At 51.2% G+C, this 24,939-nt stretch overlaps 1 protein-coding gene across 2 annotated transcripts in view; it reads right to left on the bottom strand.

Moving 5' to 3' along the window:
* Positions 1-24,939, bottom strand: part of Sdk2 (sidekick cell adhesion molecule 2) — a 277,455-nt gene that overhangs the window by 21,723 nt on the left and 230,793 nt on the right. Inside the window, exons 29-39 of one of the 2 annotated variants that reach the window (XM_027425763.2) lie at positions 22,987-23,181; positions 21,498-21,699; positions 20,004-20,107; positions 19,443-19,513; positions 18,256-18,391; positions 16,683-16,739; positions 14,789-14,890; positions 14,554-14,669; positions 8,202-8,388; positions 4,623-4,760; positions 1,453-1,614 (exon numbers count right to left, since the gene is read on the bottom strand). In XM_027425763.2, the coding sequence (XP_027281564.1) occupies positions 1,453-1,614; positions 4,623-4,760; positions 8,202-8,388; positions 14,554-14,669; positions 14,789-14,890; positions 16,683-16,739; positions 18,256-18,391; positions 19,443-19,513; positions 20,004-20,107; positions 21,498-21,699; positions 22,987-23,181 (1,470 nt within the window). The remainder of the gene's footprint in view (positions 1-1,452; positions 1,615-4,622; positions 4,761-8,201; positions 8,389-14,553; positions 14,670-14,788; positions 14,891-16,682; positions 16,740-18,255; positions 18,392-19,442; positions 19,514-20,003; positions 20,108-21,497; positions 21,700-22,986; positions 23,182-24,939) is intronic. The other variant, XM_027425764.2, reaches the window with a different exon arrangement.

Consider the following 24,939-nt stretch of genomic DNA (forward strand, 5'->3'; position numbering starts at 1 on the left):
CACCAGCTCCAAGCTGGAGCTCTTCAGACCCTCAGTTGTGTTCTGGGGGGCGGGGGGGGGGCTGCCCCTGTCCTCTGGGTACTCAGATGCCTTCTTTCCATCGCCAGCTTCTCTCCCTGCTTTTATGTCCCAGGAGCCTCTGGTGAGAAGCAGAGCTGGGCAGTTGGGACAGCAGCCTTCCATATTCCTGCAAATGGCTGTCTTATTGAATGAGACACGGGCCACCAAAGGGTGGCAAGCCATAGACGGCAAGAGGACAAGGGGTCTTCAGCCTCGTTCTTCTTCCAGGGCCCAGACTCATCTGGCTGCTGGAGAAAGATCATTGTCTGCTGCTGGCTGTGGGGCAGGGAGGGGAAGGAGGCAGCTTTCTGGTGGGTGACCTTCTTGAAGGAATTGGGCAGACTGCATGCTTCCTCAAGAGAGGGGTGGGGACAGGAGGGCTTCTTGGGAGGTGGTTTTCATGTTTAGAATGGGAAAACCGGAACCCACCACAGGGCCTGTGGAGACTAAACCCTGACTGCCCCAGGGTTCTGGGTGGAAGGTAGGAAGTGACAAAGGTCAGAGACAGTGAAAGAGAGGATTAGGGAAGGAGCTGAGGGTTGGGCACTGACATGGAAATACAACGTGGCCTTCTGTGAGTAAAAGCACCTAGGAAAGGGGGGTCTTGGAGGAAGGCAGGTCTGACTGTGAGGAAGCTGTCCACCTATCAGAGTGCTTGTGATCAGAGCAGCCGGCTGTATCTCATGGGAATCAGGACCTCTGTCCTCCCAGGGCGTGTATATCTGGGCAAGAGCTGAGGGAGATTCTTCTGTACCCTGCTCTGAGAGCCACTGCTGCAGTGGGAGGAGGGGGAGACAGGGGGAGACAGGGGGAGGCAGGTGGGAGGTGGAGGCAGGGGAGGCAGGGGAGGGCGGGGGAGGTGGTTCTGGACAGCCTGGAGGCTTGGACACCTGCCAGGCCACATCCTGCCCGGATAGAGGTGACAGAGGCTGAGGTGACAGAGGCCGAGGGTTAGAGAGGAAGGAAAGGAGGAACACAGGGAAAGCAGGGTGGGTGTGGTGGCTCACCCTTGTAAACCCAGCGCTTGGGCAACCGAGGCAAGAGGACCATTAAGTACCAGGCCAACCTGGGCTCTATAGCAAGGCAGACTCTGTGACAGCCTGGGCTGTGTGTGTTGGCCTGCATGATGAGAAGGTCTGGGTCACTCCAGGCTTGGGGCTGGAATAACCTGAGGACTTAGATGCTAAGAACCAAGTCCAGGATGGGGGAGGACAGTGGAGGAGAGAGGAGGAGGGACAGGAGGGAAGAGGAGACAGGTAGGGGCCCTGGGGCAGGAGATGAAAGAGTAAGCTTTCTGTTCCCCACTGTCTTCTAGCTCTGGACCCCCTGGGGTCCCCTCCTACTTAGAGGGCTGAGGACATGGTGCATAGTGCAGTGTGCCATCTCTCCTACCTTCTCCAGGGCCCGTGGTGATGTTGGCTTCGATCTCAGGCCCATAGGTGAAGGTCTTGGCTTTGATTCGGAACCGATAGGTCATGCCCTCTGCCAGGTCCTTCACCTTCAGCCACAGTGGGCCAGTCCCCTTCACATCCACTGTCACAATCTTGCTGACCCCTGTGGGGAAGGGCTGTGAGCAGGGGCTGCAGTAGCTGGTGGGAACAGGGCCACCAAGGCCATTGGCAGCTCCTGGGAAGAGGTGACAGCTGTGGCCTCTATCCCTTGAGATCAGCTGAGCTGCCACTCAAGCCCACATCCTGCCAAAGCTGTGTCAGGAGCTTGGTTCTGTAAATGAGCTCAGAAAAAGAGGACTCCGTGGTTAAAGTACCAGGAGGAAAACTATGTCCTGTCTGCCCAACCCGGAACAGCCACAAAGTCTCCATCCTGTCTCACTTCTAAGCCCGATATCAGCCCACTCCCACCCCACCATCCATAGAACCTGAAATCCAGGCACCCTTTGTTGGGAAATTCTGTGGAGATACCCCCAGAAGTGGAGCTGGATGGCACCTAATGACTAACCCCCGGTCCCCACCCCAGCCCCAGCCCCAGTCCCAGCTCTACTCTTGCAGTACTCTTTCCTCTTGGCCAATGAGAGCCCAGCTTCAGGAGCCCCATCATCTGGGCCACTTGGCTTTTAGGGTAAAGGAGTGCTGATTCTGCATCTCAGGTCATGGCAGCCAGGGGCAGGATGAAGGCTTTCACAGGCTGGTACTATGTGCTCTGGGCATCCCAATCCCAACATCTCCCTGAGAGTCAGGACCAGGGTTAACTATGTAAAGTGTCACCACACAGAGGGACAGACTTTTGCATCTTGACTTGGCTCTGGTGCCTTCAGACATGTCTCCAGCCGGCTTCAGTTTATTTTTCCACCAAGCCAGAGTGTCAGAAGCATTCCCCAATAGGGATATGGAGTTTCACATATAGGGAAACAGCACCAAACACATAATAGGTACTTTATTTCATTTAAAAGTTTTTATTGGCCGGGCGGTGGTGGCGCATGCCTTTTATCCCAGCACTCGGGAGGTAGAGGCAGGTGGATGTCTGTGAGTTTGAGGCTAGCCTGGTCTACAGAGAGAGTTCCAGGCCAGGCTCCAAAGCAATACAGAGAAACCCTGTCTTGAAAAAAAGAAAAAAAAAAAAAAAGTTTTTTTTTTTTTTTTTTTTAATCTTACGTGTATGAATGTTTTGCCTGCATGTATGTCTGCATGTACCACTTGCATGCCTGGTTCCTTAAGATGGCCAAAGGAGGGCACTGAACTCCCTGAAACTGGAGTTAGACGGTTGTGAGCTGCCATGTGTTGCTTGGGAACTGGTCCTCTGGAACAGAAGACAGTGCCCTAAACTTCTAAGTCATATCTCTAGGCCCTTTCTTTCCTTCCTTCTTTCTTTCTTAATTTTTTGAGACAGGGTTTCTCTGTGTAGTCCTAGCTGTCCTGGAACTTACTCTGTAGACCAGGCTGGCTTCGAACTCACAGAGATCCACCTGCCTCTGCCTTTCGAGGGCTGGGATTAAAGGCGTGTGCCACCACGTCCAGGCTGGCCCTATTTATTTTTGAGACAGTGTCTCTAGTAGCTCAGACTGATCTCAAAGTTGCTATATAACTAAGGATGACTCGGAACTCCCCATCTTGCTGCCTCCAGCTCCTGAGTGCTGGAATTATGGGCACGAGCCACCAGGGCTTATCTATGTGGTGCTGATGATGGAACTCGGGGCTTTGCGCATGCCAGGCAAGTACTCTGCTGATGAAGCCATACCTCTGACCCCTATTTATTTATTGAACGAGGGTTTTAGACACTACTGAGCAGACCCTTACTGGTCTAGACCTTGGTTTTCTCTATAAGAAAATGGGGTGCTATTGACCTGCTCCAGAGCTGTGGCACATATATGCTAGACAGTGCCCCTTACTTGCTAGCTAGGCCATTACACAGATGGTAGGAACCTATAGGGACATGGAGTTTAGCCAGGTGGTCTAGACCCTGATGGAATAAAATCACAAGAGGCCAAGTACTCCATTTCTCAGTGGGAGGTCCCAGAGAGGCCAGGCAGAAGCCACTGCTGTCCGGGTTCCCTGCATTTTGTCTTCTTGACCTCTGACCTAATCCTGCTCCTGACTGCATCCCTCTCCAGGATCTGCTTCCCCCTTGGTCCTGACAGCAGGACAGGCGGCTGGCACCCAGGTGGTGGCAAGAAAGACTGAGGGCCATTGTTCCCACCACTGACCCAGAACCAGGGCTGCCTAATGTTCCCAGGCTCCACCCCTTGTTCTTGCCAGGCTCCAGTGCTGGGGGGAGTTATGGGGTGAGAGTGGGGGGCAGGGAGGTGACCACAGAAGTGGCCACTTCCTGCCACCAGGGTACCAGGATGTCACTTCTAGGGCAGTCACATCCCTAAGCCTTGCTGTAAGGAGACCCAGGCACTGTGGAGCCCAGTCCCCTTCTTTCATGCAAGTCCCTTGTTCTCTTAAGATAGCTGCAGGGAACAAAACAGTGATTCTTGGGGACTTCTGCTCATTCCTACCAGGTGGCATTGGGCTGGACTGTGTAAGAAAGTTGGCAGGCACCGGATGTCAATTGTCAGGGCTGAGAGTCCAACCCCTCAAAGTGGAGCAGGGTTTTGGTGGGGGCCTGGGAAGGGTAGTGTCTGAGGAAGGCCTGGGCTAGGGCAGTCACGTGCAGAGCAGGGGTGGTGTGACTGCTCTCCTTCTCACACAGTCTCCTGGGGAAGTTCCCCAGGCTCTGATTAGATTTCTAAAGGGGTCCCTGACCCTCCAAAGGGGGTATGCTGGGAATGCTGAGCTTTGGAAGGGGGCCAGGATAGCATGAGAATATCAGAAGACTTTTCTTTGGGGTCCTGTACCATCTTCCTGATTCAGTTTATGTGACAGGAAGACTGTGCTAAGCGTCCCCTGCCCGCACAGGAGACACCGCCTTATGTTGCTGTTTCGGCTTTGCGCTTAGATGCTTTTGTCTCGGAAAGACCCCTTCCCTGGGTCAAGCCTCAGTCTTCCCATTTATAAAATGGGAAGACTCTCACCACGTCTAACTGCCAAGCAGTGATCATGACCTGATCTCTGGGTACAAATTGATAGGGGAGAGTTTGGGCCATGTGGGAGGTCCCCACTTACCATCCACAGGGGTGCAGGGCTCATACACCAGCCTGTAGCCCTCCAGAGGACCGTTGGGGAACTGTGGGGCTTCCCAGGACACGTTCACCGAGGTCGTGGTCAGCTCGCTGAATTTGACCGAGCCTGGGGCGCTGGGGGCTGTGGAGAGACAGCAAAGGGTTTGTATTTTTTCTCTTTCTGTGGAAGTTCAAAGACTCAGGTTGGGCTCCAAGCAACTAGCAGGAGAGTTTGGGTCTGTTCCCAGAAAGAAGAGAGAGTAAGGCTAGGCACAAAAAGAAGGCAGGAAGGGTCACTTGAGGCCCTTGAACCCTTGCTCCTCCTCCATTGACGTCATTAGCACTCAGTTGTCTAGCATCAGAGTCGTGTGTTCCCCCCCCCCCCCATGGGAGAAGAGCCCTCCTTGAATCTGGACTCTCTCCTATGTGGCTCTAAGCCCTGGCTAGTAGCATGGGAGCAGCCGTTGCATCCCCAAGGGTCACTGTGGGGCAAGACCATTTCCTGGCACCATGGGTGTGTCTTTCAGCTCTCCTGCTAGAGAATGTGGGGGTGCCTCTGTCCCAGAATACAGAGTGGGTGCTAAACAAGATGTCAGAACTCCGGAGACATGGCCTTCCTTTCATCCCTGGGCTGCAGGACTTGTTATAGAGACACCAAGCTGTCAGGAGGAGACAGGCCAAGGACAGTCAGATCCTCTGGAAGAGATGTTTTCTTGTACTGAGACCCCTGCGGTGAACTCTAAAACCCTCGAGGATGCTGGTGTGTGGCAACAGCAGGTGGGGGGTGGTGGTGGAGGGTGGAGGGGGGGGGCGGTGGCAAAGAGGCAAGACAGGAAGTATTCCTGCCCTCCTAGCATCCTGAGCTGGTTGGGTGGATGGCCAGGCTATTATTGTCCAGTGCTGCCTCCCACCAAGCCAGAACTAATCTTGACAGCTTCTGGCTCCATCTCCCCTGCTGTCTTTGAAGGAGGGAGGTGAACTCAGGGCCCTTTCCTGCCTCCCCCCCCAACACACTTGGGGGTAGAAGGATGTGGGACAGGACATTCTGTCCTACTGCTACAGTGCCGGAAGCTTCCAGGCTCTTGGGGGCTCATATCTGACCAGTGACACTGATGGAGCTTCGTGGAGATGGGCAGGCAAACAGATGAAGGCTAGCACACCCAAGCTCACTCAGCCTTTGCTGTCTCGGTGGAGCCAATGGAGGGAAAGGCTCCTTTGGATTGGGGGATTGTGCCAGAGAGAATCCTGGTTAGGAACCGTCTCTGGTAGCTTGCTTTCTACAGCTCCTTAAGGGTAGGGGGAGTCACAGTAAGGGATGCATCAGGCTGGAAAAGCTGGTTACTGGAGGCCAGGGCAGAAGGCTGCTCTCTTGTCTTCTGGATCCAGAAGCAATTGGTTCTAATGAAAATCTGAGATGCTTGTCTTATATAAAATGGTGTCACTTTGCATATAAGCTATAGACATTCTTCTATGTACCCCTCCCTCCTTTTTGTTGTGTTGGCAATTGAAGCCAGGGCATTTCTCAGGCTAGCCAAGTGCTGTGCCACTGAGATCTCTTCTAGTCCCTCTATATCCTCTATCTCCTTATGATCCAATGGTAAGTATACACTGACTATACTTATCAACGATGCAATGCAATGCTGCTAAATAGTAGTTATGTGGTGTTGTCTATACATGTTCAGTATAGACACATTTTTAAAAAAATGTTTGTTTTTTGAGACATGCTTGTGTAGCTCAGGGTGGCCTTGAAATTGCTGTGTAGCTGAAGGGGACTCTGATCTTATGCGTATATGTGTCTATGTGTGTATGTCACATGAGCACAGGTGCCCACAGAGGTCAGAAAAAGGAGTCAGATCCCCTGGAATTGAGGATATAAGATAGTGTGAGACACCTGATGTGGGTGCTGGGAACCGAACTCTGTCCTCTGGAAGGGCAGTCAGTGCTATTGACTGCTGACCTCTCTCTCCAGCCCTGAGCTCTTGATCCTCCTCCAAGTGCTTAGATTACAGGTCTGCACCACCACACCAGGAGGAAGCAATTTTGGAGAATATTTTCCTTTCTTGGTTAATTGAATCTCCTGATATGGAATTCATAGTTTGGGAGGGCTGACTGTTCAACTCCACATTGGAAACAAAGGAACAAATGCAAACTTCCTGAATTCCCTTGGATGTCCTTGGTCCCAGCATCTATCCTTTCCCCTATGACTTACCAGGGGACCCTGAGCAAAAAGCACATTTTCTGGGGTGATCCTTGCTCATTGTGAAAAAGAAGTTGACACTGCTCTGCTTACCCCTGGGACTTATGGGGGTCCCAGTGTGACACTAACCAAAAGTGGTTTTGGACACCTCAGGCCAAGAGGATCTGCTCCCTCTCTCCTTCCTCTGCCCTGTGCTGTGTCTAGTCCCCACCTGGCCTCTCGTCTCTCTCCTTTCCCTCCAGTCTCTCAGAGCCAGTTTTTCCAAACATAAAAACATCTAATTCTCAACAGCTCAAACCTTCCCATGTCTTCCTATTCACTTAATACAAATCCCTGTCCTCCAGACCCTTGGAGACTCACCTCACTTCCTAGTCAGCACCCAGTTCTGTTCCTCTAATTCCCTCCAGCCCTCAAGCCGCTACACCTGCTGGTCCCTCTGACAGGAACCCGGCTTCCTGCTCTGTCTGCAGAACTTCCCATGGTGGGTCTCCTCTCGTTCAAATCTCCGCTCAGAGGTGGCCATCTGAGCGGTCAGGCCTTTGGGGGTGGGCTGCCCAAAGCTCCCATACCCTGCTCCCCTTAGGCCGCCTATCCTCACCACCATCTGTGCTTGTTTATGATCCGTGCCCCTCATACTTACTGTTTTTCTTTTTTTCTCTTATTATTACTGAAAGGTTCAGGCATTATGCTGGCCTGCCCCTGATACCCTGGTCAGCCCAAGGTTCCATGGGAAAGAAGTCTACACACAGGTACAGAGGACCCCTTTAAAAGATAGGCCCCTGCCCCTTTACTCTCTCTCTCCCCCTGTCTCTCTCTCTCTGTGTGCTCTCCCGTCTCTCTGTTTCCCCGCTCTCTCTCTCTATGGCGACCGGCCATGGCGGTCAGCCATTACCCTGTTCCTCTTCTTAGTCTCCCCATTCTGTCGGGCCTTATAATAAACTTATAGTCAATATGGCTGTCTCAGCAATTTCTCTTTTCTTCTTTTTAAAAAAAACAATAACAATTACATCACCAGGATGAAGCAAAAGTCTCATAGAAGACAATTAACACCCTAACATCAGCGGGGTGAACAAAGGCAAGGAGACAAAGAAAGGAGGAGGAAGCCACGTAGGGACTGACTGGGAGGGAGAGAGGCTATCCCCAAAGCTGAGACAAGGTGGGTAGGACAGGCTAGGTGAGATCTGGGGGCTGTCTCAAGGTTTGTGGTGAGAGTTTCTTTTTTTCTGGACACATACCTGAAGTCTTCCTGGCAGGCTGGGCTCTGTCTCTGTATCTGGAAGAGGGACTTGGGTACCAAACCCAGCTTTCCGGCTGCACGAGACAGCCTTGATAGCAGGTGTGGTCCTGTTGTCCCCACAAACAGACCTCCCCAAGACTTCTCCCTACCTGCTTGCTGAGTCTGGCCTCGGGTGGGGGTGCTCCGAGGCCCGTCTCCTGCAGCATTGAAGGCCGCTATGCTGACCATGTAGGCTGTGTAGCCAGTCAGGTTCTTGAGTTTCACACTGTTCTCAGCCAGGAAAAGCGTCTTCACCCTCTCCGTGAGGTTCCTTCGCTGGACTTCCCAGAAATAAATCTGTATTGTGGGACCAAGTATTGTGGGAGGGAGAAGGATGAAGACATTAGGCTTCCCCTCTGCCTCTGCCCATCTCAGGGTTCAACAACACCTCTGCTTTCAACCAGGAAGTAGCTAAGAGCTCTTTGAGGAAGGTTCCAGAACTCTCCTTTTAATAGCCAATACCCATCCTCCGCTAGACTGTAAACTGTGTACCTTGGGTCATTGTGGTTGGTATCTGTAGCATGTGACACAGACATGTCAACATTAGAATAGGAATCTATCCCTCAGGAGCCTGAGCTGGAGAGGTGAGAACAAACATGGATTGTGCCCCAGGTGTGCGGCATGAGAGTGCCTGCGAATGCCAGGGAACTGGTGAGGAGCAGAGAGCTTTGCCCCACCTGCCACATTGGGAGCTGCAGGCTACTAAGACAGCTGATAGCGTGCACGTGTGCGCGCGCGCACACACACACACACACACACACACACACACACTACAGATGTGTACAATCCAATTTTGAAACGTGGATATGCCCGTTTGCAACGTCTGCTGCAGTGGGAGGCTGGACTAAGATGACATTTGGTTGGTGACTGAATTCTGATGGCACCATTTGCTAGCCATGTGACTGGTCAGGCATGGATTTCTCTCAGCTACAGAGGGGCTAAGGACACCCACTTTCCAGGGTGACTGTGAGAGCTGCAGACCATAAGGACTGAGTAAGAGGGAGCTGTGCTTCCCGAGGGGAGCTTTTAAAGGTATTGCATGCCCATGGAATATTTTGGGTCCTTGACGCAGCAGGAGCTTCCTATGGAGCCTCCAGGCATTCTGTAACCATCATGGGTTAGTGCTTTTAAACACACACAGAAGATTCTCAACCTACATTCTCAACCTGTTGAGCTGGGACCCTCCATAAAGCCTGGAGTCCCAAACCTTGCACAAGATTGGAGATCATTTGGCGCCATCTGCTGGCCAAAGAGGTTTCTGTACGCTATTGACTTTTCATTTTCTCTATACCAATAAAAGTGAGAAAGAGCTAATAAAAGTGTCCGCCCTCAGCATGTGCAAACGGCAGTTAGGACACCTTGTGACTACAAAAGCCTTGCTTTTCTACAACCTTACCTCTTTTCTTGACTCTTTTTATATGGGGAGTTGAGGTCTTCATTCATAAAATCACTCATCCACTCACTCATCCATGGACTACGAGGATACAGCAGCCACAAGGCTTGTCCTGGAGTCAGAGTCAGGGAAGCTTAAGGCTTCCTTTACCGATATGCACACTCCCTGAGCACCAGCAGTTTGGTGAGTGCACCCACAGAACTGCCAGATTCTTCTAGCCATAGAAGAGGGATAGACAGATTCCTGGGGTCTCTGTGCTGAAATGCAGGGGGAGCTGGGACAGCAAAGGAGGCTGAGGAGGGGCAGTGTGAGGAGAGGCGGGCATGAGCCATGGCTCATCTGTGCAAGGCACACTGCTGTGGAGACAGGCAGGGTGAACCTGGGATGGTTGATGAAGAACAGGGTATAATTATCAGCGGCCTTGGCAGGGTGAGATTTGGAGGGGTGGTGAAGAGAACCTACCTGGAGTGAGGTTTGGGAAAAAGGATGGAGGGCAGAATGAGAGGGGCGGTGAGTTTGGAAGACTGTCTTTGATTTCTTCCCCCTTCCTTCTCCCTCCCTCTGCGTCTCTCTCCCTCTACTGAAGATCAAGTCTAAATTTTATTAGTCATGGCTACAGCACTGCTGGTTAGACCCAAGAATTTACATGCCTGAAACTCTTTTGGCTGAGGGTTGGTTTTGATTTTTTTTTTTTTTTTGAGATAGTCTCCCTCTAACTCAGGAAGGCCTGGAACTTGCTATGTAACCCAGGCTGGCCTGGAACTTGGAATGACCCTCTGCCTCAGCATTCTAAGTGCTGGGATTAAAGGTGTGGACCACATGCTTCGATTAGACCTGAATGCTCATATCTTCCTACTTAGTTTTTGAGTCAGGGTCTCTCTATGTAGCACTGGTTGGCTTTGAACTCACAGAGACCAGCCTGTCCCTGACTTCAGAGTGCTGGGATTAAAGGTGTGCGCAACCATGCCTGGCTTGAAATGTTTACCCTTTGACCAGCATCTCTACGGTCACCCCCTACTTCTGGCAACCACATGCTACTTCCTGATTGCATGACTTTGACTATTCTATTTCTATCCCATGGACTCTGATGTATAAATGAGATTACATAGACCAGTCTTTCTTGTTGGCTTATTTCGCTTAACACAATGTCTTCTGGGTTCATACAGCTTTGTGGCAAGAAAACAAATGGACCTTTCTAAAAAGAAGACAAATAAACGGCTAACAGGAACCTGGAAAGGTCCTTAGCATTGTTAACCACTGGGGACATGAGAGTTCATGCCATAATGACCATGACACATGCCTGTAATCCCAGCACCTAGGCATGGAGGTAAGACGATCAGAAGTTAAATGCCATTCTCAGTTATATAGTAAGTTTAAGACCAGCCTGGGTTACATGAGACCCTGTCTCAAACAAAACAAATTGCAAGGGCCTGTCCTGCAGCACCTATTGTGGTGGCTGTTGTCAAAGTGTCAAAAGATAATCAGCCTATGGAGAGAAATTTGAAGCCTCCCGTGCCATCGCTGGGAATGTAAGATGGCATAGCTACTATGGAAAACAGTCTGGAGTTCTTTAAAGAGAATTAAAAATAGAATTGCCATATGATCCAGCAATCTCATTTCTGGGAATGTATCCAAAAGTATTAAAATCAGGATCTTGAAGAAGATATTTACACTCCTGTGTTCACTGCAGTAAGCCACAGTGGCCAAGACATAGAAATCTCAGGCACCCTATTGTATACCTGCCACCCAGCACTTGGGAAGTAGAGACTGAGGGCCACAAGTTCAAGGTCATCATCCAATAAATGGATAGTTTGATACCAAAGCTAACATATGACCCTGTCTCAAAAACAAACAAATAAAACCCCCAAACTCCTTGACATGGGATATCCTTCTGAACCCTGCGAATATGTGTTGCTATTACTGGTTGATGAATAAAGCTGCTTTGGCCTATGGTGGGGCAGAATACAGCGAGGCAGGAAATCTAAGCAGGATACAGGGAGAAAGAAGGTGGGATTGAGAGAAGATGACAGCCAGCCGCCGAGGAAGCCAGACATGTAGAAAATGCGGTAACAAGCCACGAACCATGTGGCAAAGCATAGATAAGGAATATGGGTTGGGCTGGAGAGGTGGCTCAGCCATTAAGAGCACTGACTGTTCTTCCAGAGGTCCTGAGTTCAACTCCCAGCAAACACATGGTAGCTCACAACCACCTTGAATGAGATCTTCATTCAAGAGTGCCCTCTTCTGGCCTGCAGGCAGAAGACTGTATTCATAATAAATAAATAAAATCGTAAACAAAGAAATATGGGTTAATTTAAATGTAAGAGGTAGCTAGTAAAAAGCCTGAGCCATCGGCCAAACAGTTCATGATTAATATTAAGCCTCTGAGTGATGATTTTAAAAGTGGCTACAGGACTGGCTGGTGGTAGAGAAACGTCCATCTACAACCCCTTCTAAATATTTGTCAGTGCACCGGTGAGTAGACAAATGTGTACACACTCACACACACACACACACACACACACACACACACACACACACACCACACCACACACACACACACACACACACACACACACACATCACACACACACACACACAACACACTCACACACACACACACACACACACACACACACACACACACTCACACACATACACACACAAGCCACACACAATGGAATATTATTTTGCTTTAAAAGGAAGGAAATCCTGCCCCTTGTGTCGACTCAAAGCCACTTCATCCTCTTGTGAGGTTCACAGTGTCTCCAGACGGCTGAGAACACCTAATTTGCAGTCAAGGCTATGTAAGCAGTCATCACAGAACACTGTCTAGGGAATATCAACAGGGAAAATGTCTCCATGTTCAGTTCAGGCCCAACATTTTCCTCCAGTGTCTATGCTCCTCAGCAGGCTGACTCCACAGACACAGGAGAGCCCGTGGGAAGAAGACACAGCTGGCTACAGCTCTTTCCTAGGCGCCTCCTCTCCCCACCTTTCTCCCTCATCTCATTCCCAGCAGAGCTCTGAAGGAATCAGGTGGGACTTTGCTATCTCCTATCAGTGTGACACCGAGGAGGGAGGCCACGCTGTGGATGGGACCCTTGTGTGTGACAGCAGTTGCTCTGCCCCCTTTGGTTTGCTTCCTTATTGATGGCCTCATGGAGCCTGGGAGAGCCTTAAACTAGCTATATGGTTGAGAAGGACTTTGAACTCTTTTTTAAAAATAATTTATTTTATTTTTATGTGCTTTGGTGTTTGGCCTGCATGTATGTTGATGGGTGCTGATGCCACAGCACTGATTAGCTCTCATCTGGGACATGTCAATTTCATCCCTGCAGTTCAGACTCAGGCACGACCTATATTTTCTGTAAACTGCAGACGTCTGCTGTGTTCTAGAAGGTACCTGGGCACCCACACATTTCCTGGGTCTGGGTGTTAATTCACAACTTCTAAACCTCAACAGTCTAGTGACTGCCAGACTGTGGCTGCCTCCACCTGCCACCTCTTTTGTCTCTAGAGGCATATGCTATGGGTGCAATATTTGCTTTTCCCAGCTGGCACTCCTGGGCAAAGCCTTGAGGGGGTATTACCCATCTTCAGATTTTCCCTGGCATGATACCTCCCTCCTCTTCTTTCTTCTCCTCCTCCATCCTGAATGGAAAAGCTTCCTATACTGGAAAAGCTTTGCCTTACACCAGGGCGGCCTGTCTCCACAGGCTGTGTGACTGAGAAAGTGATTCACCCTGGTGGACACTCATTGTCACCCGTGGAATGACAGGATAGGTCAGGAAAACCATTGGGTCCTGGGGTTTGCAAACACAGTGCCCCAAGGCTATTGCATGGGTCAGTTTTCTGAAATACCATCCAAATATCAGGAATAAGTCTCTTCCAGATGCTGGCTAGGGAGGTAAGCTTCCATCACAGCCAAGGGCTACATGCTCCAATGACGGAGTTTGGTTAGCTCTTTATTCTTCTATACTCTGCCTCCTCCCGGGACCCACCCATGTGCTCCACACATTGCCTCTTCCAGGGGACTGGCTGTGTTTTCTGCTTCCTGACAAGCTTGAGTTAAGCATCTGGATTTTATTTATTTAGGTTTTTTTTTTTTTTTTTTTTTTTTTTTTGTGACAGGGTTTCTCTGTGTAGCCCTAGCGGTCCTGAAACTATCTCTTGTAGATCAGGCTGGCCTCAAACTCACAGAGATTGCCGGCCTCTGCCTCCCAAGGGCTGGGATTAAAGGTGTTTGGGCTAGGCACCTGGATTTTAACACCTGTTTGTTTGTGACCTCTCTAGACTACAATATTGGGTCCATTTCCTCATCCATATAAAACAGGCATTAGTGCCCACAATGTAGCTGCTTCCTAGGCCTCCAGCAGGCTGCAAGAGTTTAGAGGGTTCTGCAAATATGAATCCCACCATAACACAACACCCCCAATCAGAGATGACCTTGGAGCAGATTTTCAAATACTATCAGTGGTGCTTTGCAAAATGATCATTTAATCAATATCAGGGCCTAGGAATCTGCAGATTTGTTTTATTTTAGTTTTTGAGACAGAGTCTCATGTAGCTGAGACTGGTCTCAAACTTGCTATAAAGTCCAGGCTGACCTTGAACTCTCGTCCTTCTGTCTCTGCCTCCTGAGTGCTGGGGTTACCTAAACTACCTGGTTTATGCAGCGCTGTGGATTGAACCTGGGGGCTTTGTGCATTCCAGGAAAGCACTCTACTAACCAAGCTACATCCCCAGTCCCTGCTCCTCAGAAATCTTAAGTGACTATGGGCTGGAGGTGGTGGGGTTGTACATTGTGTGTCTCAGAGCAGGATAGGCCAATGTGTGGTCTGAGTTCCTTGGACCAAGCTCAGCTGCTTCAGAACGTAAATATTCTACAACGACACAGTATTTATTTCTGTCAGCTGTGCAGACAGCCAAGGCCACAGGTGTGCAGCGGAGCCTGAGGGCAAACACCTGGCTATGAGCAGTTAGGGCTGGGGACATCATCCCACTCACTCAGTCCTCCCCACCCCTTTGCCCCTCTGTACCCCACGCCTCTCCCAGACCACCTGTACCTTGTATCCTTGTATGTCTCCATTCTGGCTGTCCAGCGGGGGCGGCTCCCAGGTCACATCTAGCTGCGTGGCCGTGGCACTGTGGATGGCCACGTTCTGTGGTGCTGCTGTGGGGACTGGGGGGCACAAAAGTAGGCGAGTGAGTATTCAAGGGTGTGAACTATGGAAGAGGAGGTGGGCTGGGGCAGTGTAGGGACCCTGGGTGAGTTCCTGGGACTTGTGAGGGCACACTCACCTGCCTCTCCGACAAAGACCTCTTGGGGTGGGCTCAAGGGCCCTTCTCCTACAGCATTGTACACACTCATCCGGATCTCATAGCGCTTGTGCTTGCTCAGATCTATGGGTGAGAGGGGGGGCTCAGGAACACAGAGATCACAGAGCCTGTGGAAGGAGTCCTCCATGGAGGCTGGAGCTACAGGGGAAGGAGGAGGCATAACTACCACCCCCGTGCCCCAGGTGACATTAGGGAGGAAACAGGTAAGAGGCAAGCCTTAGGATGCTTGGGATGTACCTGCCAACAGAATTTGTGACACAAAACAGCCTCCTGCTCTAGGGTCATAAAGACAATTACATCTCCGAGTGAATCGTGCTGAGACTGAAGGGTTAGTATTTGCAGTCCTAGCCACCCTGGACCAGAGGTTCAAACCTTCCTTGCCTGAACTCTTCCTACTATGGCAGATGTAAACCATTTCAGTCATGTCCCTGCTGAGTCCCCACCTGTCCCCATACACCAGCTCTTTTTTTCCCCCTGCTCTTTTGGGGGCCAGGGATGGAATCCAGGGTTTCTTCAAGGCTGAGCACAAGCTTTATCACTCAGATGTACTCCAACCCCCCCTTAACCCCACCCCCACTACCTCAGTCCTAGAGGGAAGTGCTTATGGAATGTGAATTCTGGGTCAAGAAATCCCATGTATTAGTCAAGCTTGTGGGGGTGGGGTTGATGCCTGGTAAACAGAAACTGCTGCAAGAAAATGGGCTCTGTTGTCTTGGATGGGAGATATGATCCCTTTTCCTGGTGGCCAGTATGTCCTGCAGTCCTCTGAAGTGGGCTGTCCCCGTCTCCCTCCCACCCTTATTCCCCAGGGTGGCGGTTCTGTCATGGAGTAGGCGATGCTGAGGAGAGAAGGGGAGTCTAGACTCTGAGGCTGGTTTTTCCTGATCAGAAGGCTGTGTGTGTGTGTGTGTGTGTGTGTGTGTGTGTGTGTGTGTGTGTGTGTGTGTGTAGAGCCTGCTGAGGCTTCAGAAACAGGGAAAGGACAGAGATGAGCCACACAACTACAGGAGCCTCAGACTGGGCTAGAGAGACAGTGAGGGTCAACATGCGTGCGTCACATGGGCCAAGTCAGGTAACAGTGATAGACATCTACCTACTTGTCCTGTATGATGCTTTACCTCCTACTAAGGACATGCTGCCCTCTCACCACTCAAGTCTATACTACTCAGTACTTATAGGGTAGGCTTGGAGGAGTCTCTTCCAAAATGCCTTCTGCTTCATGTGTTCTCAAGAGGTGTCTGCTATAGGTGGTCCCAGTATTGAAGCACACTGGGTGGGTGTGGGTATGTTGCCTAGTTGGTTTTTTTTTTTTGTTTTTTTTTTTTTTTTTTTTTTTTTTTTTTTTTTTTTTTTTTTTTTTTTTTTTTGTCAGCTTGACACGGTTAGAGTCATCTGGGAAGAGGGAACCTCATTTGAGGAAATGTCTCCATCAGATTGGCCTGTAGGTAAGTCTGTGGGGGTATTTTCCTGATTAATGACTCATGTGGGAGGGACCAGCTCACTGTGGGTGGTGTCACCCCTGGGCTGGTGGTTCTGGGTTCTATAAGAAAGTTAGCTGAGAAAGCCATGGGAGCAAGCCAGTAAGCAGCACTCCTCCATGGCCTCTGTTTGAGTTCCTGCCTTGAGTTTCTACATGGCTTCCCGTGTAGTGATGGACTATGATTGGAATGCGTAAGCCAAACAAACCCTTTCCTCCTCAAGCTGCTTTTTGTCATAGTCTTTATCACAGCAACAAAAAGTAAACCAGAGCAGTAGACCCCTGGTTCGCCTGGGTCCAGGTGTTCCTGAGGACCCCCTCCCAGAGCCCATCCCAGGAGGCCTCGGTCACGATGAATCACCATGCAAGGGGACTTACTGTCCAGCTCGTACTGCGTGAGGCTGGGCCGGGTCAGGTTCCGCATGGAGTACAAGGCTAGGGGGTAGGAGGTGAGAGGCCAGGGAGACAGCAGACAGAGGTTAGTATACACAGGCATCCCACCCACTGGGAACCAACCAGGCCTGGGATGGGATGACAAGGTTGGAGATGGTGTAGGTAGAAGGACTGCTCCCAATTCCTGGTGCTGAGTCAGGGGCCAAGATGGGAACTGGGAGAGGGGAGATCCTAAAACATTGCTGTCCCTGTCTTGGTGTACATTGACCATGGGGAGCCCCTTGGAGCCTATCAATCCTGGGGACAATTGCAGGGGGGGCCCTCTCATCCCACTGGTTCCCCGGTTTCACTTTGGCGCTCTCGGCAAACCATGGTGAAATATTGGCATCACCAATTTCCTCATATGAACCAGAAACGATTTTATTGTCAAGAAATATGAGTGAATTAGACGCAGGGCATATAAAACCACAGCCATAGGCAGACATTGGCCAAAATAAATAAAGAAAGATAAGGAAATAACATGAGCTGTTAGTTGGGTATTTCTGTGGTTTCCTTTAATATCCTCTCCCTCCACGTTCAATCATTTTGTTGTCTGTGAACATCCCCAGAAGCTGAGGCTTCACAAGCCTGGGAGACAGGGATGTAGCACACAGCCCACAGGGACCCAGGCTGTCTCCCCCCAAAGCTCAGCTCCCTTCTGGGGAACAGTGTCGCCCCCCTCTTCATCCTCTATACACCCCTCTCTTTCCTGCCTGTCTCCCTGTCCTCTCCTTGAACAGACATGGAGCCCTGTGGAATTCACATGGCACTCCTAGCCTGCCTCGTTGGCTCAGCCTCATGTTCTTTTGTAAGTTAACACAACAGCCTCCTTGCCTCTGTTTCCCCCCACACCTCCTGTAGCTAAGGCCATCACCTCCATGCCCCATGTGTATCCTACGAACCCAACGTCCACTCACACCCTTCTCTTGCTCACGTCTTTCCCATCATCCTTTCCCCCTGGGATTTCCACCTGAACATCCCCCCTTTTCTCTCCTCCTATACTTGAAAGCTGGCTTCTTTGGTCCTAGGGCTGGGTGTTGATTTCCTGGGGAATAGAATGGAGTCTTGACTGTTGTCCTTGGTGGGGGTTTGGATGTCAGGGCTCATGATTTTTCTAAACTGGTGGCTCCTCCCTCCACACAGTTGCCCGCCTGACCTGTAATCGTCCTTCTGTGTCGAGAGCCCTTTGGAACTCTTATGGAACAGTCTCCCACACTGTCATGCCCATGGCCCTTGACATTACATCAGGGTTTACGTATTGAATAGCTGACTCTTCCTCCCTCAGACTGATCCAGGAGGTCAGGGAGCCTGTCTGCATAACTGCTGGTGTGTGCCCAGAGTGTCTTGGAGTATGCAGAAGGTGCTCAATAAATACACAGCCAGTGAGTGAGTGGGGTGAGGAGAGGAACACAAAGGGGAGGGGGGTGGAGTTGCAGGTTAGTGGGCTCAAGGGAACTGGGAGCAGGCTGGCGAGCATGCCTACCCCTCCCCTCCCCAGGGCCCTAGGATGGCTACTTACAGGTGAGCTCAGCCCACTTGGCCCCGGGGTTGTTGATGCCTCGAAGAGTGAAGCCCCTCAGTCCTTCATAGAGCAGCTCCCGGTACCGGATTCGAAAGCCCAAGAGGATGCCATTGATCTTGTCCTCAGCTGGAGGCTACGGGCAGGGGTGAAGGTCAAACATGCAGAGCCTCAGCCCTTGACTACTGCTTATCTTACTCTACTCTCTCGACCCACCACGCCTCCTGCAGAGACAGAGCAGGCACTCTGTCTCAACCAGAAAATAAATTGGGACGACTTGGTGGCATTTCCAAAGAGGCTGTCACGTTCCCTCTGAGGTGGGGAAGGGCAGGAATTACCATGCAACCCCCACTTTAGCAGAGCAGGAAACACGCTCAGAGACATTAAGGTACTGGTCCATGGTCACACAGCAGCAGACCTGAAAACACAGCTCGGCAGTCACCAGCCATTGCTGGTCCAGGAACTCTGTGACTCACTTCTGGCCTCCCTGGGGCTGTTGTTCTCTGATGACCACCCAGCCAGCACTTCCTGGTGTTTGCCATGAGCTGAGCCCTCTGCCTACACTTCAGCCTACATCACGTGCAAAGATGAGCATGCGGGTGTGCACGGCCTCTCTTTCCTGCTTTGCTTTCTGCTCCCGTCCTCAGCTGAGCCGGAGAGCAGGCTTTTTGCCAAGTGGAAACTATTTTCTTTATGATACCTCCTTAAAGAAATCTGTTGAAATGGTTCAGCCTTTTTATTAGCTCCTTAATTGCTTCCCTGGCTGCCATGGGCATCGCCTGGCCCTTTTGTTAGGGCATCCCATCTGCTCCAGTCTCCTCTGGCTCATGTATGGCTGCCAGGTCATTTCCATTTAGGGGTGTCCCCTCTGGGATCCCAGGCTTCAGTTGCACAGTTCTTCAGATCCCAAGAAGTAGGGACAGCCTTTTTTTTTTTTTTTTTTTTTTTTTTTTTTTTTTTTGACGGGGAAAGGCTTCTGTGGGTGCCTGCTGAGCCCAAGGCTAGACTTCAGAGAATGCATGGGCAGCCTGACTGGTTAGGTTGCCTCTGGCCCTGGTAGAATCCACAGTGCCGGCATACGACAGAGCAAAAGCAGCTCTGCTGGGGTGGGGGTGGGGTATTTCAGTCTCAGTCAAGAGCTTGTCCCAGTCCTTGGAAATGAACCCACCCTGTCCACCTAGCCATACCTGCCATCGGATTAGCACGGAGGTAGTGGTGTGGGGTGTCACCGACAGGATGGTGGGTGCCTCATCTGGGGCTGTGGAGAGAGGTAGAGGAGTAGACTTTGGGCTGGAGTGTCAGCACCCCCTAGGGACACACAGGGGCCAGATCTTGCTGACACTGGATAGGTAGGTAGGCCCTGCTTAAGTTACCCTGGACACCAGCCACCTCAATTTCCTCAGAGCAAATAGCCAGGGTGAACTGGGGGCGGACCTTAGCCTAACCCAGGGCCTTGTAGCCCCTCGAAACCATAGCACTTAGGTTGTTGTTAGGTAAAGGGTTGGGTGGGCGTCTATTCCCACTTCCTGCTAGCTGGAGGAACATCAGAGAAGAAGTGCACTTAAATTCTAGCCTGGGTTTAGGACCCTGAGCCCTGTGCAAATTCCCCTTTGTCCCAAACCTCTAGGCCCAGCAGGTCTAGTGAGCCCTCTCTCATCCTCAGAGGCCCCTCCCACGGAAGAACACTCCATGCTCAGGAAGCAACTAGGTTCAAGAGCAAGATGCCCAAGGAGCTAGGTGGCACTGACCAGCCTGCAATGTGGTCAGCGACTCTGACTCCTCACTGAACTCGCTGTCCCCGATGTCATTGGTCGCTTTCACTCGGAACTTGTAGGATGTGAAGGGCTTGAGTCTGTGGAGGGAAAAGGGGGCCAATGACTAAGGTGTCAACTATGATTTGAGTGTCGGTGATGCCCCCACAAGCTCGTGTGCTAAAGACTTGTTCCCAATTGGTGTGACTGTTTTGAGAAGTGGAAACTTCGGAGTGTATCCCCAATGATAGAGCGTCAGAGGGTGCGTCTTATGTCCTCCCTCTAGGTCTGTTTCCTGGTCACCATAAGCCCCTGTCACACCCTCCTTTCACTGTGCCCAAAGCAACAGATACAGCTGGCTTCAGGCTGAAACCTCCAAGGCATTGTTCCAAAACAAATCCTTCCCCCTTAAGTTGCTTCCTCCAGGAGTTTGTCACAGTGATGACAAGTCTGACTGACACAGTGTCCCTCAAGACCCACCTCCACACACCTCCACCATGGGGTCTCATCTATCCCTGCTGGAGGAGGGGAGCCAGGGGAGCCAGGGAAGCATGAGTGCCGATACACCATGCAGATGGAAACATGAAGACTAGGGAAGGGGCCACATTGGGACAGGCCCAGTGAGATGCTGAGTGCCGGGGCCACGCCTCATACCATCCCTGCTTAGGCTGTCTTTCACTGTAATAATAAACTCACGTCTCCAGGCTCAAGCTTATCCACGCTTTGGTGGCCATGAAAACATTCACACCATGCAGCGGTGGTGCACTCGGGAGGCAGAGGCAGGAGGATCTCTGTGAGTTCCAGGACAGACTGGTCTACAGAGTGAGTTCCAGGACAGCCAGGGTTACACAGAGGAACCATGTCTTGAAAAAACAAAAACCAAAGACATTCACACTTCCCTCTACACACAATTGAATGCCTGGCCCCCTGCAAGCTACACTGCCTTTCCTAAAATTAGGATTTTTTTGGTGTGTGTCGGGGGGGGGGTGGGGGGGGGAGGTGTGTGTGTGGAGTTCCCCAGAGACAAGACGAATTGTCTCTGTGAGTCTCATTTTCTTCCCAGTAAATGTCCTTCTTGATCTACAGGGCTCAGGGAGGGGGAGGAAAGGCTTGCTCAAGTCCCAGGTCACGTTGACTGGAATATAAAAAAAAATACAACCTCCGGGGATTAGATTGAGGCTAGAGTTCTGGAGAGGCGTTTCGTACCCCTATTAGAGACGGGAGGAGGATGGGTTGTCAGGAGAATCGCTAATGAAGGACAGCAAGCGCTTAGTTAAGGAAGCAGGCAGGCTCCACAGATAATTAAGAGGTAGTCTTAATGGGCTTCCCGAGGAGGGGGAGAGAGCTGGAAGGGGTGAGTGTGCCTGGTATGGTGAGCTGAGGAAGACTTGGATGACCAGCTGAAGGTGCTCTCAGAACCTCTCCCTCCTGCAAGGGTCACTGTCTCCAGTACAGAAGGGAACGGAGAAGTGGGTGCGGCCCCCACCTTACCTGTCCACAGTGAAGGCAGAGGCATTGTGGCTCACAGAGGCCGAGTGCAGTGCCCACCTGCCGCTGGGCAGTTCGCGCGTCTGGATGGTGTAGTAGCGTACAGGGGAGAGCCCATCGCTGCCTGGCTCCCAGGACAGCAGCACACTGCGAGCCTTCACGTCTTCCTGCTGCACCACAGGCTTGCTAGGGGGCTGCGGGCGGTCTGGGACGCAGGGCAGGGAACAGGAGAGACAGGGTAAGCCTGAGCAGGAGCGGCTGTCATTTCTCAAGGGCAGGGAGGAGGTGTCCAGAAGTTGGGACAGACACCCCCTTTCCATCTAGCTTCCACATTTGTGAAGCTTGTATGGTTTCTGGCAGCAGCCAACACACGAGTCTTCAGGTGAGACCTGCCCTCAGCTTCCAGAGCCCTGGGTGCCTAGAGAGTCATGCATGCCTCTCATGACAGCTCGTGATGGAGGAGTAGATACATTTGCTCCCACTAGTGACCGAGACGGGACCTGCCTTGTGCCTGAGTGGGTGGGTGAGCCATGCTTCCCTGTGGGAATCCCCCCCTTTCATTAGCTACTTTCCTACCCCAGGTGGCAGGTTTCCAAGCCTTAGTGTTCTTAGCCTTGGCGCTTCTTTGTGGTGGGGCTCCTTGTGACTGCAGGGGTTTCTTGTGATTGCAGGATGCTTTGCAGAGCCCCCCCCCCAACCTGCTCAACACCAGGAGCATCTTCTCTAACTTGGGCAACCCAGAGGGATACAGTTGTTGCCCCACATCCTCTAAGAGCAAAGGAGCCCTTGGAGGAAATCCACTGCCTTACTGTTTCTTCTTGGGAACATTTTCTACTGGATCACCTTTAACCCATTTGGGGGCTCAGGCTTGCATAGGGCACCCACCAAGCTATCTGCTCAGGGCAGTAAGGTAGTAGCAGGGCAGACTCCAGGTTCTAGCCCTGCTGGACAAGGGCAGGGATGTGAAGGGGACTGGGGCAGGGTAGCGGATGGCCATCAACCATTTCTTTAGTATTATTTATTATTTCTTTCTTTTGACAGGGTCTCATGTATCCTGGGCTGGCCTCAAACTTGCTATGTAGCAGAAGATGACCTTGAACTCCTGATTTTCCTGCTTGGACCTCCCAAGTGCTAGGATTACAGGCATGCATCATTGAATCTGGTTTATGCAGTGCTGGAACTTGAACCCAGGGCTTCATGCATGCCAGGCAAGCACTCTTTCAATGGAGCTATGCCTCAGCCTCTACCTGCCCTTTAGAAACCCAGAGCAGAGGAGGGTCCTGGGAAATGCCTTCAGTTCAGCTTTGTAAGAAGGCATGAACCTTCACTGACCTTGACTCCAATATTGGAGCCCATGCTCCACTGTAGACTAAAGCATCATGGTTCCTCACTGTTTATGCCAGGCACCCACTAGGAGGGGTGCTAAGCCCCTGGGTGGGCTACAGAGTCCTTCCTCAGCTCCCCAGCCCTCCCCGGTCCCATGGGCAGTCACCTCTCTTCTCTGTGGTCACCACCAAGGCTTCAGCAGCCTCTCCCCAGCCTTTTCGGGTCTGGGCTGTGATGCGGAACAGGTAGACAGACTCTGGCTTGAGGCCGGTGGCCATGTACTGGCGGGCACTGGGTGCCAGGACCTCCACTGTGGCGGTGTTGGCTGTAGTGGCATTGAGCCGGTGTGTGATCTGGTAGGCTGTGAGGAAGAAAGGAAAAGGGCCATGATGGACAGCAGAGAAAGCAGCCCCAGTGCCCTGTGAGAGGACCCTTCCCTATGTGGGCACAGTTAGCACATGCTGTCAGGCCTCCCTGGCTCTGGTGTCGCAGTGTGACACTCTTCTGGTCACCCTTACACCTTCAGCTATGGTTGAGGAATGTGGACTGTGGTGGGGATAAGGAGTTCAATGCAAGTGTCTTAGACCCCTTCATTAGTCCACATGAGGGTGGAAGAGGCCCAGACACCTGTTAGCTAGTGGTGGCTCTACAGCGACAGCCCGGGGCTTTCTAGTCTAAAGGACTTGATATGGTCCATCATTTTGTCTCTCACGTGTGCCATCCCTCTAGGATTAGTGTTGCGCAATCCCATGAGTGAAGCACAGGTACGCTAAGTCACCTTTGCTGTGCAAATTCATGAGTTTATTTAACTTAATAGAAAAATTTAAAATGTTTTATTTATATGAATGTTTGGTCTATATGTATACATGTATACCATATGTGTGCCTGGCACCCAGGGAGGTCAGAAAAAGGCATCAGATCCCGTGGAACTGGAGTCAGAGATAGCTGTGAACACTGAGAATCAAACCCAGGTCCTCTGCAAGAGCAGCCAGTGCTTTTAACCACTGACTCATCTCTCTAGGCCCAGGTTATTTTGTTTAAAATCATCATCATCATCATCATCATCATCATCATTATTATTATTATTTTGGTTCTTCGAGACAGGGTTTCTCTGTGTAGCTTTGGAGCCTATCCTGGCACTCGCTCTGGAGACCAGGCTGGCCTCGAACTCACAGAGATCCGCCTGCCTCTGCCTCCCGAGTGCTGGGATTAAAGGCGTGTGACGCCAACGCCCGGTGGTATTATTATTATTATTATTATTATTATTTAGGCAAGGTCTCCTTGCTAGGCTGTCTAGGCTGACCTAGAACAACTCAAGACTGAGTGCGTGTCTGTGTGTCCGTGTGCGTGCGTGTGTGTGTGTGTGTGTGTGTGTGTGTGTGTGTGTGTGTGTGTGTGTGTGTGTGTGCATGTTGAGGGAATCTTGCTTGGCCAAAGTCTACTAAATGGAGCTGGCAAGGGACCGGCCAAAGGCACTGGGAAGGATAAAGAAAATGCACAGTTCTCAAGACAGCTGAACCTTGACCTTGCTCTCCTGCAGCTATAGTGATGGGCTCAGAGTACTATCAGGAGAAACAAGACTGATGGCCAGTATTACTTGACAACTCTTCCTCTGGAGGCAGGCCGCTGGGAATAATCGAGGATTATATTAACTGATTGGGGAAGACATATCTGATTGTAGCCATGGCCATTCCACAGGTGTGGGGGGGGCGGCTGCGTATGAGCACACCCTGGTTCACTGCTCTGCTCTTGACTGTGGATGTGATGTGACTAGCTCCTTGAGCTCCTGATGCTGTGACTTCTCTGCCAGTGGTGGACTCTGACTTGGAATCGCCAGTCAAATGAGTCCTCTTTCCCTTAACTGCTTTTGCAATTAAGGGTCTTCTATCACAACAGGAAAGGAGATGATGATGAAGGCCAAGATATTATCATCTGCATCACCACTATCTCCATCATGGTCACCATCACCACCACCACCAATATGATCACCAATACCACCCCACCGTCACCCTCATCATCACGATCACCGTCACCACCACCACCAATATGATCACCAATACCACCCCACCGTCACCCTCATCCTCACGATCACCGTCACCCTCATCATCACCCTCATCAT

This window comes from Cricetulus griseus, chromosome 7 (genome assembly GCF_003668045.3).
Source record: "Cricetulus griseus strain 17A/GY chromosome 7, alternate assembly CriGri-PICRH-1.0, whole genome shotgun sequence".
NCBI lineage: Eukaryota > Metazoa > Chordata > Mammalia > Rodentia > Cricetidae > Cricetulus > Cricetulus griseus.